The following is a 16,541-nucleotide window of genomic DNA, read 5'->3' as shown; positions in this document are numbered from 1 at the left end:
GTCTGTTATTTTTCAATTTTTACTTCCTCCTTTTCTTTGGAGGCAGGGGACAGTAGGAGAAATGGCCTCTCTCCTCACTAAAAATACAAAAAATTAGCCAGGCGGGTGGCGCATGCCTATAATCCCAGTTACTCAGGAGGCTGAGGCAGGGGAATCATCAGAACCCAGGAGGCAGAGGTTGCAGTGAGCCAAGATCGTGCCATTGCACTCCAGCCTGGGCAACAAGAGTGAAACTCTGTCTCAAAAAATAAATAAATAAACAAAAAGTAAAAATAAAATAAGGAATAATAATGCTTACCATCATTCTTTCTATGTAACATTATATCAAAGATTCTATCAATCAAAGTCAGCACAGTAACACCAGAAAAGCAAAATCATAAGGATTAGAAAGGAAGAAATACTCTTACTATTTGTAGATGATATGACTGCCTACATAAAAAACTAAAAGAGGGTCAGGCACAATGGCTCATGCTTGTAATCCCAACACTTTGGGAAGCCAAGGTGGGGAGATCACTTGAGCCCAGGAGTTCAAGATCAGCCTGGGCAATACGGTGAAACCTCATCTCTACTAAAAGTATAAAAACTGAGGTGAGAGGATCACCTGAGCCCAGGGAGGTCGAGGCTGCAGTCAGCTGGGATCACACCATTGCACTCCAGCCTGGGCAACAGAGTGAGACCCTGTCTCAAAAAAAAAAAAAAAAAAAAAAGGAAATTTAGCAAGGGGCTGTATTTCGAATCCTGACAACAGACAAATAAAAAGCATAATTTAATTTAAAAAGACACCATTACCAATAGTAACAAACCATACTAAAAGAGATGCAGGAGTACTCATCAAGTGTACAAATTTTGCTGAAGGAAACGAGATAAGACCTAATTAAATGAAAAAATATCCATATTCACTAAAATACTTTTTTAATAAGGAAAAATATTTTTTTTATAGGGAGACTTTGTTTTGCCTTTTTCTTTCCTTTTTGTGGAGAATGGGGTCTCGCTATGTTGCCCAGGCAGGTCTCAAACTCCTGGGCTCAAGCTATCCTCCCACCTCTGCCTCCCTAAGTGCTGAGATTACAGATGTGAGCCACTCTGACTTATAATTTATAAGAAAGAACAAAAATTTCATATAGTCAAATACTGGTGGCAGGGTTGGGGAAAGTGATGAGGATTTCTTAGACAAGATACAGGAAGTGCTAACTATAAAAGGTTGATAAATTCAATCTTATTTAAATTAAGAATTTGTTTCTTAAAAATCAGCTTAAATTGTGTGAAAAGATAAGCTACAACTAGAAAAAGATATTTGCCATACATACACTCTATGAAGGATTAGGATCAAGAACATGTGAAAAACTCATATACCTATAAGAAACATACAATTCAATAGAGGAGCAAAATACATGAATAGATATTTCATAGATGAAGAAATATATATGGCCAGTAAATTTATAAAGAGATATGCAACCTCACTAGTAACCAAGGAAATAAAATATCAAAACCACAGAGACATGCTATTTTATGTCCATTTGATTAAAAAAAGTTATAAAATGTTAGTGACATGGATCAATAAGATCTCTTATACACTACTGATGAGACTGTAAATTGCTAACACCACTTTAGAGAACAATTTGACATTATCCTCTGAAACTGGACATTCAATATAACCTTTTTTTTTTTTTTTTATTTTAAGAGACAGGGAGGGTTTCACTGTATTACCTAGGCTGACCTCCTGGGCTCAAGTGATCTGTCCACCTTAGCCTCCTGAGTAGCTGGGATTACAGGCCAGCTTCAATATAACTTTTTAATCCAGTAATTCCACTCCTAGGTATCCTTCACCTCCCACCTCTCCATCCTATCCCAGGGGAATTCTTGCATATGTGCCTCAGGACATATGAATAAGAATCTTCATCATAGCACTGTGTTAGGCCATTCTGCGTTGCTATAAAGGAATGCACAAGACTGGGGTAATTTATAAAGAAAAGAGGTTTTAACTGGCTCACAGTTCTGCAGGCTGTACAGGAAGCATGGTGCTGACATCTGCTCAGCTTCTGGTGAGGCCTTGGGCTGCTTACAATCATGGCAGAAGGCAAAGGGGGAGCCAGCATATCACATAGTGAGAGTGGGAGTGAGAGAGAGTGGAGTGACATTTACTTTTAAACAACCAGAACTCTGGAGAACTCACTCACTATCACAAGGACAGCACCAAGCCATGAAGGATCCTCCCCCATGATCCAAATGCCTCTCGCCAGACCCCACCACCAACACTGAAGATAACATTTCAACATGAGATTAGAGGGGACAACATTCAAACTATATCAAGCACTCTTCAAAATAGCACAAAAAGTAGAAAATATTCATAGCCCAGATCAAAAGAAGAGTGGATATATACGTAGTAGTATATTCAATATAATGGAATATTTTACAACAATGGAAATAACTATAGCTACTATGTATGATAACATGGAAGAATCATAGTAACACAATAAATAAAAAATGGAAATCTCAGAAAATTATGTATAGTATGTTGTTCGAATATAAGTTTGTATAAAGTTCAAAAACAACCAAAATGAAAATAATATACTTTTAAAGTATGTGTGTGCACACATGTGCAAGCACACACACATATGAATTGTTTAAAATTCTTTTAAAAATTCTTTTACAAGGCAAGGATTGTTAAATGCTAGATTCAGGATATCTATGAAGGTGGGCAGTAGACAGGATAGAGGAGCAGCATTTAGGTAGATGTAAATTACTGGTAATTTTCTATTTATTTGAGTGCTGGTTTGAGTGCTGGGTTCATGGATATTCATTATGTTATTAATAAATAATAAATGTTGAAGGGCCCATATATGGACCATTGATGATTATATACCATGAATTAAGGATTACTATTAATCCAATTCTATGTACTCAAGTTCAAAGAGAAAATATATTAATAATAGCAATCATTTATATAGTGCTTACCATGTGCCAGGCACTGTTCTAAGCTCTTTATATGGTTTAATCCATTTAACCTCCCCAGTGAAGAGAAAACCAAGGCCCAGAGAGGTTACCAGTAACTCGTCTGAGGCCCATAGCAGAGCTGGGATTTAATCCAGGCTGGCAGGCTCCAGAGTCTGTACTCTTAATCATTACACCTATAAGGTGTCTAAATAAATAAAAGAGATAATTATATTAGGACTTAGTCATGAAGAAGTTATAGCAGAGTGCTTTCTATAAAAATATTTGGGGAGAAACCACATGGACGGCTCTGTAAGGATACTAAAACCCCCTGAATTGTATTACTTTGGATGGGTAAACTTTATCGTATATAAATTACATCTTAATAAAGCTGTTAAAAAAAAAACTCACAGACCACAAATAGTGATTTTGTAACACAAAGTGGTCCTGAATGATTGTTTGCTACTTTTGGGATTTAATATTTGCCTAAGGGTAAAAAGATACACTTTTTCTGCAGACCAAACAAAATAAACCTCACTGTCAAGACACTACTCACTTTACGGAGGAAGATGAAATAGAAAATTTTAATCTGCTATTATCGGTGGGAAAAATTTTCAATTCCCAGCTTTAGCCTCTTTTTTGCATCTGCCAGGAAATTGGATGGCTCTCAATTCCGAAGATAGAGTTCATATTGCAGCTGTAATTGTGTGTATATTGAGGATACACAAACAATAAAACCTAGGAAAGATGAGGGTGGAAAGAAGACATTTGACTGAAAACATACACGTAAGTTTAAGATGCCAGTATGTTTTCAATCTTTATTAAGCTTAATTTATATACCATAAAGTTTATGCATTTATACAATTCTAAAGTTAGCTGGGTGTGGTTGTGCATACCTGTATCCCAGCTACTTCAGAGGGTGAGGCAGGAGAATCCCCTCAACCCGGGAGATGGAGGCTTCAGTGAGCCAAGATTGCACCACTGCACTCCAGCCTAAGCAACTGAGCAACACTCCGTCAAATAAATAAATAAATAAATAAATAAATAAATAAAATAAAGTATACAATTCAGTGGTTTTTTTAGTATCCTTACAGAGCTGCTCTGATGCTCAGGGAATCTGCTGGTGACTTAAATCTGTTTTCTTTTTTTTTTTTTTTTGAGACGGAGTCTTGATCTGTTGTCCAGGCTGGAGTGCTATGGTGCCATTTCAGCTCACTGCAACCTCTGTTTCCTGGGTTCAAGCGATTTTCCTGCCTTAGCCTCCCGAGTAGCTGGGATCACAGGCGTCTGCTACCACACCTGGCTAATTTTTGTATTTTTAGTAGAGACACAGGGTGGGGTTTCACCATATTGACCATGCTGATCTCCAACTCCTGACCTCAAGTGATACACCTGTCTTGGTCTCCCAAAGTGCTGGGATTACAGGCGTAAGCCACTTTGTCCAGCCCTGTTTTCATGACCACTGAAGATCCTCCTCACCTAGGTCAGCTCTCCTCACAAATCTGGCCATTGATCACAAAGAGATCAAATGAAAGCTCGGGTTGCACCTTAACAATTCCATCATCAACAGCAAAAGAAGGGTTCAAAGTCCTGGCCAACTGAACCATGGGTCACTTTTATCCACTTTTACACATGTGCCCTCTCTAAAGCACATATGTAAACAGAGGATAAAACCTAACTTGGTTGGGTACAGTGGCTCACATCTGTAATCCCAGTGCTTTGGGGAGGCTGAGATAGGAGGATCACTTGAGGCCAGGAGTTTGAAATAAGCCTGGGCAACACGGCTAGACCCCATTGCTACAAAAAATTTAAAAATTAGCTGAGTGTGGTGGTGTGTGCCTGTGGTCCTACCTACATGGGAGGCTGAATCGGGAAGACTACTTGAGCCCAGGAATTTGAGGTTGCAGTGAGTTATGACTGCACCATTACACTCCAGCCTGGGTGACAGAGCAAGTCCCTGTCTCTAAAACTAAAACTAAAACAAAACAAAACAACAAAAAAGAAAAAAAAGAAAAGAAAAAACTCACTAAGCAGCTTTATGCTTTAAAGCAGGAGTTCCCAGCCCCCAGGCTGTGGTCAGTTGCCTGTTAAGACTGGCTGCACAGCAGGTGAGGGGCAGGGGAGGGAGCATTACTGCCTGAGCTCCACCTCCTGACAGATCAGCAGAGGCACTAGATTCTCAGAGGAGGGCTAACCCTATTGTGAATGGAGTATGTGAGAGATGTCGGTTGTGTGTTCCTTATGAGAATCTAATGCCTGATGATCTGAGGTGGCACAGTTCCATGAAACTGGTCCCTGGTGCCAAAAAGATTGGGGACCACTGCTTTAAAGAACACAAAGGATTTTCAGGTAGTATCTGCTGGGAGCCAGGGAAGGGGGTAATTTTTGGGGCAAGAATACAAAGGAAATGAAAACAAATCATTTAACTACAGCATGGATCCAACTTATGTCATTATTCAGTTGTTGTGGAAACACACACATGTACACACATACACATCACAGACAATATTTTGGCTGTTACTGTAATAGAATCTAGGCCTTTTCCATCTAAGCATAAAACTTACTAGTCCTCTTGGCTCCAGGCAGATTTTCAGTCCCCCTCGTCAAGCCTTTGTACTATAGCCAGCCGCGGGCAGTAGCTTCCATCAAGCTTCCTGGTATTTGAAGTGGCAAGCCACTAAGCTTGGCATGCCTCTGGTGCATGTTCACACAGACTGGGTGTCTGCTTGTCTCCCTGAATTATTTCTCTCAAATCTTGTGCTCCCTCAACCCCTTATCATGAGGTCTGGAAAACTACTGATTTGGTCACTATCTTTTTCTTTGATCAGTGAGTCACCTTAGCAGGTCAATTTAGGTTAAAAAGTCACTCTAGTGCCTGGTTTATTATCTCGATTGGCTGTTATATTGAGTAATTAGATAATAGCTTAACTTCAATTTCCATTTGTGGTCTATTAATATAACCTTGAAACATTTAAACCCAGGTAAAACTTTTTCTTTTATTTCATGCTTTTACAAATAATATGTTCATGTATTTTTTATCTTCCAGTATCCAGATTTTTATCTTTAAATACCATTTCCCACTAAAAGGAACCAGAGCTCTCTGGAGAAATGGCTGACTCCACAACTGGGGCAGGAAATGTATATCAGGTAAGTCCGGAAGAAAACAATGGAGAAAGGAAGAGTGGGAAGAGTGATGCAGATGAAACAAGATTGACATGATTTGATAATTGTTGAAATAGGGTGTTGGGTACACGTGGGAGTTCTTTATTCTTTTATATATTTTAAACTTTTTCCATAAAAATAGTTTAAGGAAAGTTAAAAATGTTATTTTCTAAACTGAAGGAGTAATAGCGCGCCCTTTGTAGAAACAAAAGATTTCTACAAAGAAAAGTGAAGTCTCCCTCTGACTCCAGACCCTTACACCCCTCCTCAGGGCAATCCTAGGAACAATTTCCCACGTAGTTGTCAAGAAAGTTTCCACGAAAATATTTTTAAATGTACATACTCATAAAATACAAATATTTTTAAAACCACAAATGGTAGCGTATTATACACGTTATTTTATGCCTTCTGAAGTTTTATTTCCTATTTTAATACAATGAATATGTCTACACATTACAATATTGTGGATTTTTATGCTTTACAATTGAGCTTCTTCCTTCAAGTTTCTTTGATTTATTCAAGAGATAAAAGGCCTACAGCTTCATATTCCTCAGGATTATTTACAAAAAGAAGGATGGCTCAGCCAAGGCTAAATTTAGGTTACAGTTCCTAATATTAACAGTTTTCAAGTTTAGGTTTCAGCTTTTGGGACATTATTGTTACCCTGAAAAATGTCATGTTTAAAAACACCTCACACCTCTACTATAGATTGGATCTTGGGAAATAGGGTTGAGGACGGGATCAATATAACCTCCGCCCCGGCGCATACCCGGGAGAGCTGCAGACGGTCTAAAGGATGTGGTGACCTCAGCGCTGCGTCCCTGCAGCAACCGGCGAGTGCTGGGGCACAGGCCATATCTCCCTAAGCTCGGTATCGCCTGCACCTCTCACAGGTGCTCTGTCCGCCACAGTAACGCTCTATGGAAATTAAAGTTGTAAGGCGAACGACTGAAGGAGCCAAACGAGGTGGATCCGGAGCGGCCCCAAGGTGCCTGTGCTGCTGGCTTTTAACACACAAAAAGAGGAGTGCCAAGGAATACAAAAAGCCACAGGGGGAATAAAAAGCGACATATCTGCATGGAGCCTAAATTTCGCTCGATGATTTTCAGGGAAGAAACATTACATATTAAAAACAAACATTGCTATTTTACGGGAATACCGGATTTAAAAATCCACACAGATTCGCAACATAAAACAGGCAGCTCTAAGACACGTCCGTGGTGTCCTGACAGTTCCGGCTCCGCCCGCGGGCCACGAGGCGGGGATCGACGGTCACTCCCCTCGGTTGCCCATAGTACTTGGGCGGCAACGGGGAGCGCCCGGGGGAGACAAGCTCCTGGGCTAGGGCTGCGTCTTAGCCACCTTGCTTAGCTCTCGAGGTCCCGCGTGTTACATGTTAGCACCGCCCCGGGGCGTCAGCGTGACCCGGGGCTGCAGGAACCGTGAACTCCCTGCCCCGCGGGCCTGGGTGACCGCGGGCATCGCTCTCCCGCGCGCAGGGGGCGGGGCTTCCCTGGCTGTGCACTCAGCTACCACAGCGACATAAGATGGTGTCCGCTAGGCGTCCCAGGACGGCTTCCTAAGGGACTGGAGGGCCCCGACAGCCGGAGAGTCTGCCCCGCCCCTTGGCCGGCACAGGTAGGACGGCGGGGAGCTCAGAAGTTTCGAACTCCAAGGGCCGAAGCACAGCCAAATACCCCACGGAACTTAACAAATGTTTGTGGGGAGAACGCCAAAAACGCGGGGAGGCGGGGCTGGCGCACAGTCACCCTCTCGCGACATCTAAGTGACGTCGCATAGCAAGCACGTGTTCTAGTCTTTCACCTTCAGTCAGCCTCCTCCGTTATATGGGCCTACCCCTTTAAGCGAGTGATGGACAGTTATTTTAGCCTATCAACTTCCTTGCAGACATCCAATCAGATTTAAACTTCTTTTAGCCGCCGGAGGAGTTGGAAAAAGGGGGTCGAAAGAGGGAGCTCATCGTCTCTCGCGATATCGCTGTGAGCCTGCCTCTCGAAAAAACGCCGAAACTTGGCCCCACCTCCCAAATAGTGGTTTAAAGGACGGGTTTATAAGCCAATGAAAGGGATGAGGAGGCGGGGTTGCTGCTTTCACTGAGCAAGAAGTACCGTTACAGGGCAGACTTTTTGTCCAATCAACACAGCTACACTTTCGGTCACGTGACCGCAGAGTGCGAGGGGCGGAGCTACAGCCTGGCGCGAGGAACCGTTAAGATAGACAACAAATGTAACCAATGAGGTACTCTGACTAGGGGGTTGGGAACCCAATAACAGTGGTTGGGCGGGCGCCTTCCTGGAGCGCGGGGAGATGTAAAGATAGACAAATAATTTTCCCAATGAGACTGTAGAAGAGAGAGCTAATTGGCCAATGAGGACTGCGGGGCGGGACCCTGTGCCGCGGCGGAGTCCAAGATGGCGGCGTGCGGTTCCGCTGTGTGAAACGAGCGCGGGGCGGCGGGTTGATCAGCTCCGCGGAGACGGCCTCCGAGGACCCGCAACAATGAAGGGAAAAGAGCGCTCGCCAGTCAAGGCCAAACGCTCCCGTGGTGGTGAGGACTCGACTTCCCGCGGAGAGCGGAGCAAGAAGTTAGGGGGCTCTGGTGGCAGCAATGGGAGCAGCAGCGGAAAGACCGATAGCGGCGGCGGTTCGCGGCGGAGTCTCCACCTGGACAAGTCCAGCAGTCGAGGTGGCAGCCGCGAGTATGACACCGGTGGGGGCAGCTCCAGTAGCCGCTTGCATAGTTATAGCTCCCCGAGCACCAAAAATTCTTCGGGCGGGGGCGAGTCGCGCAGCAGCTCCCGGGGTGGAGGCGGGGAGTCACGTTCCTCTGGGGCCGCCTCCTCAGCTCCCGGCGGCGGGGACGGCGCGGAATACAAGACTCTGAAGATAAGCGAGTTGGGGTCACAGCTTAGTGACGAAGCTGTGGAGGACGGCCTGTTTCATGAGTTCAAACGTTTCGGTGATGTAAGTGTCAAAATCAGTCATCTGTCGGGTTCTGGCAGCGGGGATGAGCGGGTAGCCTTTGTGAACTTCCGGCGGCCAGAGGACGCGCGGGCGGCCAAGCATGCCAGAGGCCGCCTGGTGCTCTATGACCGGCCTCTGAAGATAGAAGCTGTGTATGTGAGCCGGCGCCGCAGCCGCTCCCCTTTAGACAAAGATACTTATCCTCCTTCAGCCAGCGTGGTCGGGGCCTCTGTAGGTGGTCACCGGCACCCCCCTGGAGGTGGTGGAGGCCAGAGATCACTTTCCCCTGGTGGCGCTGCTTTGGGATACAGAGACTACCGGCTGCAGCAGTTGGCTCTTGGCCGCCTGCCCCCTCCACCTCCGCCACCATTGCCTCGAGAGCTGGAGAGAGAAAGAGACTACCCGTTCTATGAGAGAGTGCGCCCTGCATACAGTCTTGAGCCAAGGGTGGGAGCTGGAGCAGGTGCTGCTCCTTTCAGAGAAGTGGATGAGATTTCACCCGAGGATGATCAGCGAGCTAACCGGACGCTTTTCTTGGGCAACCTAGACATCACTGTAACGGAGAGTGATCTAAGAAGGGCGTTTGATCGCTTTGGAGTCATCACAGAAGTAGATATCAAGAGGCCTTCTCGCGGCCAGACTAGTACTTACGGCTTTCTCAAATTTGAGAACTTAGATATGTCTCACCGGGCCAAATTAGCAATGTCCGGCAAAATTATAATTCGGAATCCTATCAAAATTGGTTATGGGAAAGCTACACCCACCACCCGCCTCTGGGTGGGAGGCCTGGGACCTTGGGTTCCTCTTGCTGCCCTGGCACGAGAATTTGATCGATTTGGCACCATACGCACCATAGACTACCGAAAAGGTGATAGTTGGGCATATATCCAGTATGAAAGCCTGGATGCAGCGCATGCTGCCTGGACCCATATGCGGGGCTTCCCACTTGGTGGCCCAGATCGACGCCTTAGAGTAGACTTTGCTGACACCGAACATCGTTACCAGCAGCAGTATCTGCAGCCTCTGCCCTTGACTCATTATGAGCTGGTGACAGATGCTTTTGGACATCGGGCACCTGACCCTTTGAGGGGTGCTCGGGATAGGACACCACCCTTACTATACAGAGATCGTGATAGGGACCTTTATCCTGACTCTGATTGGGTGCCACCCCCACCCCCAGTCCGAGAACGCAGCACTCGGACTGCAGCTACTTCTGTGCCTGCTTACGAGCCACTGGATAGCCTTGATCGCAGGCGGGATGGTTGGTCCTTGGACCGGGACAGAGGTGATCGAGATCTGCCCAGCAGCAGAGACCAGCCTAGGAAGCGAAGGCTGCCTGAGGAGAGTGGAGGACGTCATCTGGATAGGTCTCCTGAGAGTGACCGCCCACGAAAACGTCACTGCGCTCCTTCTCCTGACCGCAGTCCAGAATTGAGCAGTAGCCGGGATCGTTACAACAGCGACAATGATCGATCTTCCCGTCTTCTCTTGGAAAGGCCCTCTCCAATCAGAGACAGACGAGGTAGTTTGGAGAAGAGCCAGGGTGACAAGCGAGACCGTAAAAACTCTGCATCAGCTGAACGAGATAGGAAGCACCGGACAACTGCTCCCACTGAGGGAAAAAGCCCTCTGAAAAAAGAAGACCGCTCTGATGGGAGTGCACCTAGCACCAGCACTGCTTCCTGCAAGCTGAAGTCCCCGTCCCAGAAACAGGATGGGGGGACAGCCCCTGCGGCAGCAGCCTCTCCCAAACTCTGTTTGGCCTGGCAGGGCATGCTTCTACTGAAGAACAGCAACTTTCCTTCCAACATGCATCTGTTGCAGGGTGACCTCCAAGTGGCTAGTAGTCTTCTTGTGGAGGGTTCAACTGGAGGCAAAGTGGCCCAGCTCAAGATCACTCAGCGTCTCCGTTTGGACCAGCCCAAGTTGGATGAAGTAACTCGACGCATTAAAGTAGCAGGGCCCAATGGTTATGCCATTCTTCTGGCTGTGCCTGGAAGTTCTGACAGCCGGTCCTCCTCTTCCTCAGCTGCATCAGACACTGCCACTTCTACTCAGAGGCCACTTAGGAACCTTGTGTCCTATTTAAAGCAAAAGCAGGCAGCCGGGGTGATCAGCCTCCCTGTGGGGGGCAACAAAGACAAGGAAAACACCGGGGTCCTTCATGCCTTCCCACCTTGTGAGTTCTCCCAGCAGTTCCTGGATTCCCCTGCCAAGGCACTGGCCAAATCTGAAGAAGATTACCTGGTCATGATCATTGTCCGTGGTGCGTCCTAAAGTCCATGTGTAACTTGTATTTACTACTTTGACATGGTTCCTGTTTTGTGATGTGTAATGGGATACAGCATCAGATGCAATTTTCTTTTTAGTTGTTTGTTGTAGCATTTTCTTTTTTATATTTTTATAAACGTCTTTAAAATAGAAATCAGGACAGTTTAGCTATTTTTTTGTTTGTTTAGCTATTATTTTAAGTGAAAGGGATGCCCTAAAGGTAGCAGGCAGACAGATTTGCTTTAATTAGGAGTTCCCACCCTTATGAGTAATTTTTTTCCTCTATTCAGTTTTTTTTTTTTTTAATCTTGAGCCTAAAAAATCCTCTGAGTTACAAAACCAAAACTTTGAAAAGTCAGAATTTGGAGAAAGGAGTCCACTGACCATACAAAGAAAGTAATAGCCACCTAAAAATGACTTGATTGGTGTGTAGGTAGATAATTCTTTTACCAGAAATGTGTGTGACTGAAATTTGATCAGGGATCTCAAAGGTATGCTGGTAAATTGTTTAGCAATGTAATTATTTTAATCAGGTATTTGAATATTTCTTAAGATACAGTTTATTCCCAGAGAGTTTGCTTTAACATGCATTTTTAAAATCATTTGTTCTAGAGGTCTGTATCCCGTGTATGCACTTTTGGTTTGTAGCAGTAACTGTTCAGTAAAAATTAAGGACTATGTTACAAACCATATATGTCTTATGCTTACACTAGTATGCAAGAAGTGAGTAGGTGCTTTTAAAATCAGAATTCTTTGGTCAGTTATTGGTGTGTGGTGATGTTTTTACTGACTTTTTCAGAGAGGTGTAGCAGGTACAGTTCTAATTGTGCATATTTCAAAACTGTTCTTCATCAAAGATGAGTTTTTGATTTTGTATCCATTCAAATTTCTGGTTTCAATAATAGAAAGAAGAGTTGTCTGCAGGCTCGTAGTCATCTTTTATTTCAGTGGGCATTTAAATCAGCCATATTTGGATTGCAGACTTTCTTAAAAAGTCATCATAAAATGCCTTTAACATGCTCTCTTAAAATTTTGCTTGTCTTTTTATTTTCATATTTAAACAGTAGTGACATTACATTATTGGAAATGTTTTGAACATCTTGGAAATTTTATGTTTAGTATTCTCACTGCTGTCCAGCTATGGAATTGAAATGTCAGTGTAGGAAAATCTCTTTTTATTGTTTTATTTTCCCAGACACCTGGAATTAATACAGGATCATTTAACTTACCCTCACAGTTTTTTTTTTTCAAAGGTGATAATGACATCAACCTCTGGTTCTCAACAAGGACTTTTGCTGCTTTAACAGTGATGGAATTTTTTTTTTTTTTTTTTTTTTTTAATCTATCCCCTCTGTCCCACCCCTAATTTGTCAGGTCATTAGTAAGTATATTTTTCTCCCTTGATTTAAATGCTGAAGACTTCAGCTAAGGCCCTTGATATTTAATTATGATTAGAGACTTTTGGACCTTCTGGATCATGGTCATGTTTCTGTTCTGTGAAAGTGACTTAACTTGAAGCCTGGCAGAACCCAACTGTTTTCTTTCTGTTATCAAAGCTGGAAGTTTTGAAATAGCACCAATAATAACCCAGGGAAATGTCATGTAATTTTTATTTTCCATTATGACAGGTGTCTAATGCATGTCAGCACGGAAGTGTCATCACTGCTGTGTCATCCCTCTTGGTTTTCACTATGCATTTATAATTTTTTTAAGTTTGCAGGTTTTGTGGGGTTTTTTTTGTTTGTTTCTTTTTAAACTGGAAAAACTAGCCATTTTGAGAAAAGGAGGGTTCTAGGCTATGAGCATGAAGGTCCTTGTACCTCTTAGGAAAATACTATGCTTCTTGCTTTCAAAAAGCAGTGCTTGGTTTGGAGTAGACACCTGTTCAGAAACTAATGCAAGTGTGAAGTCTGTGCATACATGGGCTCATAGTATAATTTGTGGCCAGCTACATTTTTCCAGTTTAAATAATCTCACTAACCATTAACTTTTGAGTATCTTTTGTTGAGATAGTTGGACAAATGATTTTGCTCTTTTGGAGAGTGAAGTCCATGACATCTAATTTTACTATCATCCAAAATGTGTGTTTTATTTCTTTTCTTTTTCTTTCTTTCTTTCTTTCTTTTTTTTTTTTTGTTAGTGTGACAGCTTACAGAAGAGTACTATGGTTTTGCTCCATGTTTGTTTGAATCTTTACCTGACATTGCTACTTTTGTTAGGTCTGGGCAATTTGTGCTTCAGTGTTTTTGAAACAATGGCTTGATACCATTTCTAAATGTATGTATTATAAAAAACTAATTATGTTTAGTTGGTCATTACCTACGAGTGTCATAGTCCACATGAACCGCTTATTTGTACTGCCTATTCTTTTGTGCGGGTTCATAATATCCATAAAGTATCTAGTTAAACCTTAAGAATTCGAATGAAAACAAAAGTCTAAAACTGGTTCTACTTCTCATTAGCCAGGATTTAATAATCCCAACGTTGGATGTTCTTTGTAACAACCAATTTTTTTCTTTTTTCTTTAATTATTTTAATGTAGTTGATTTTTCTGAAACTCAGTTAAAATGAATGGAAAGAAAACTTCAGGATATCATTTAATGACTATTAAGTATTATTGGTAAAAACGTGAAGATAAGACTTTTAGATCACAGCTTCCAATTTTATGGGAAATTAAGCAATCAATACCTAGCCAATAGTTCTGCTTAACTTACTGGTTAAGTATTTTGTTGGGATTCCTGTAAATAATTTTTCACACGAAGTTTTAAATTCTTGGTGTACTTTGACTCTCAACTGAGAGTGGATAGAGTTTTTCTTTTGAGGATTACATCTTAAAATGTCCATTCCCTGACTGGTTATAAGCATTTGTCACCTTTTGAAGGTAAAATATACTCTGGCCCTTCTTGACTCACTTACAGGTCATTTTAGGTCCAGTAGTAAGAGTCGGGTGTTTGGTTATTGCTTTCAGAGTCAAACATTGTTTAGGTTTATTTAAAAACTATTAGCAGGTTTTCACTGACAATGCTTTTTTAAAAATAAAAAATGTAAATCCAGTTTTTAAAGACAGATTTTTCATTATGCATATACAGCTTGAACTATAGTTTGGGTCCATATAGGAACCATTCACCAAAAACTCTGGTAACAGAATTAGGAAATCCTCTTGAGAAGAGGGCCTTAATGACCTTTTATGTAAAAAAAATTTTGGAGAGAATTTCTGGACATTTTTTTTCTGTCTCTGCCACAGTGTTTGGTTTTGAGATAGGAGTTAGGTATGAGAACAAGAGAGAAAACATGGCGCTGACCTTGTTATAGTGGTTATAGTGGTGTCCCTAAAGGGAGAAAATGATTTCAGGTAACCACAGTGAAATGTTAAGCTTAATGAAGAGTTTTATATGTATGGTTTAAAACAGAGTTGAAAAGTGAGAGTCCTGAAGTGTTCTTTGGCTGTTTAACAATTATTTGTATGAGTGTTTTCTTAAAATAATGGCTGTTGTCTTTGGTAACATAGATGAGGGTGGATTTTTAAATGGCTTTGTATCAACCCCTTTCTACAATAATGGAGTAGTCTGTGTTGCTCCATATAAATTACAGAACGAAAATAGATGGGGCAAAAGTTTGACTAAACTTCACCTTTTTATAGTTTCACTTTTTAAGTTATGTTTAGAGTATATTGATAGATTATAAATTGATTGTGAAACTTTTTTCTGAATTTTTTCGACATGTTTTACTCAGTTACATGAGTATAAAGGATATTTTCAGTCCTGTTATCTTCAATTGCAGTCTTTAAAAAAACCCACCCTATTGTTCTACTTGTTATATGTCTATTCATACAGTAAATTCATTTCAAGGTTTATGCCAGTGGGTATTATTGGTGCTTTTTGAAGTTGAGGTGAACCATCCAGGAAGGTCTTGTTAATGTTATGTTCATCTATAATGGCATAGGGGAAATATATATATTTTTAATATTGTAAACATTTGTACTGAATAACCTTTTTTTCCCCCCCTCCGCAAGCAAAACTGGTTGAACAGCGGATGAAGATATGGAATTCAAAGCTCTAATGGACCTTTTTGAAGAGAAGTTGTGGCTTATGTGGAGTTTACATGGGCCTCTGATGGAAGAAAGCTAATCTGTTTAGTATTTGTGCATTTTACTAAAATGGCAGCTTAAAGTTGTGTATCTGCTATTGTGATGCCAATGCCGGTGTTTTAAGTGGAAAAAAAAATGACCTCTTTGCTTTGTGCTGTGTACACAAGATTTCTGGAAAAGTAAAGAAAAACCCTTTTTATGGCTCACACAGCTTAAGAGTAGCTGTCTCTCAAACGTGCGCTCACAGTTGAGCTGCTTTTGTTTTATTCTAAATAAATTGTTTCTTTTGAGGAAAATGTTTTTCTGCCTGGAAGTGAATTGACGGCAAACCTTTGACCCCTTTGTTTGCAGCCGAGGGGGTACTTGCTGCTGCTCAGATCTTGTATGTCTTGAGCAAGAAGCAGGGAGACCATCAATTTCATTTTGACTATCACGGTGTGTCAATTCTGAAGGATCACTAGTGTTACTGTTGACCCCCTTTGTTTGCAGTGAAGGGGATCATTTGCTTCTCGGTTCTCAACGTGATGAGGAAATGGTGCTGTTTGCTGGCACGCAAGAAGCCGGGGCAGGCACCCTAAGCCTCACCACAGTGCCTGAGTCGGGGGCTTTTGCTGGTTTGAAGAGCTGGAGTTGCTGAAATTTAAGTTTTGATTTATTTTGTTCACCCATCACGTTTGGCCTTAGTTTCATTTTTAATTTGAAGAAAAGTTTGAAATTGCTTTATCTTGCACTTAACATTTGCACCAAATTGCCAAAAGAAGGAGAAATGCTCCGTTTGCTTTTTAAATGTTAATGATGATGTTAATAAAGCCTTTCCTGACACATTTGAGGAGCTCCTCCGTCTCCAGGGGCTTCTTACCAGAGTTATGCAGTGATGGGTTTAGTTCTGAATGGATGAAGAGTTCCTGAGAGCTAGCGTTTGTAATTAGAACCGTTACTTGGTATCTGTGCCTTATTTGACCTTTGGTTCCACATGCCTTGGATGTGCATGCACCGTGACGGTTTCATAGGTACGAACGCACACTCAGGCCCAGTCACTTCGGTTGGTAGTACAGATTGTGAGGAAAAAGATGGAGGCATCCTTAAGGAGGAAAAATGTTTGCCT

General features: G+C 42.3%; 1 protein-coding gene across 1 annotated transcript; it reads left to right on the top strand.

Annotated features, from left to right (window-relative positions):
- The first annotated feature begins 7,947 nt into the window (after positions 1 to 7,947).
- Positions 7,948 to 15,732, top strand: RBM15 (RNA binding motif protein 15). Its single transcript, XM_007977636.3, has 2 exons — positions 7,948 to 11,344; positions 15,362 to 15,732. The coding sequence occupies exons 1-2, from the start codon at positions 8,482 to 8,484 to the stop codon at positions 15,406 to 15,408; spliced, it is 2,910 nt and encodes a 969-aa protein (XP_007975827.1). The 5' UTR covers positions 7,948 to 8,481; the 3' UTR covers positions 15,409 to 15,732.
- The last annotated feature ends 809 nt before the right edge of the window (positions 15,733 to 16,541 follow it).

This window comes from Chlorocebus sabaeus, chromosome 20 (assembly GCF_047675955.1).
Source record: "Chlorocebus sabaeus isolate Y175 chromosome 20, mChlSab1.0.hap1, whole genome shotgun sequence".
Taxonomy (NCBI): domain Eukaryota; kingdom Metazoa; phylum Chordata; class Mammalia; order Primates; family Cercopithecidae; genus Chlorocebus; species Chlorocebus sabaeus.
Note: the sequence above shows the minus strand (reverse complement) of the source record. Positions and strands in the feature narration are given on the sequence as shown.

What these genes read in the sequence shown, in the direction of transcription:
- RBM15 (XM_007977636.3), top strand. Translation starts at nt 8,482, where the DNA reads ATGAGGACTGCGGGGCGGGACCCTGTGCCGCGGCGGAGTCCAAGATGG. An exon ending in GGTCATGATCATTGTCCGTG is followed by an intron (nt 11,345 to 15,361) that starts GTGCGTCCTAAA and finishes CCCCTCCGCAAG; the next exon opens with CAAAACTGGTTGAACAGCGG.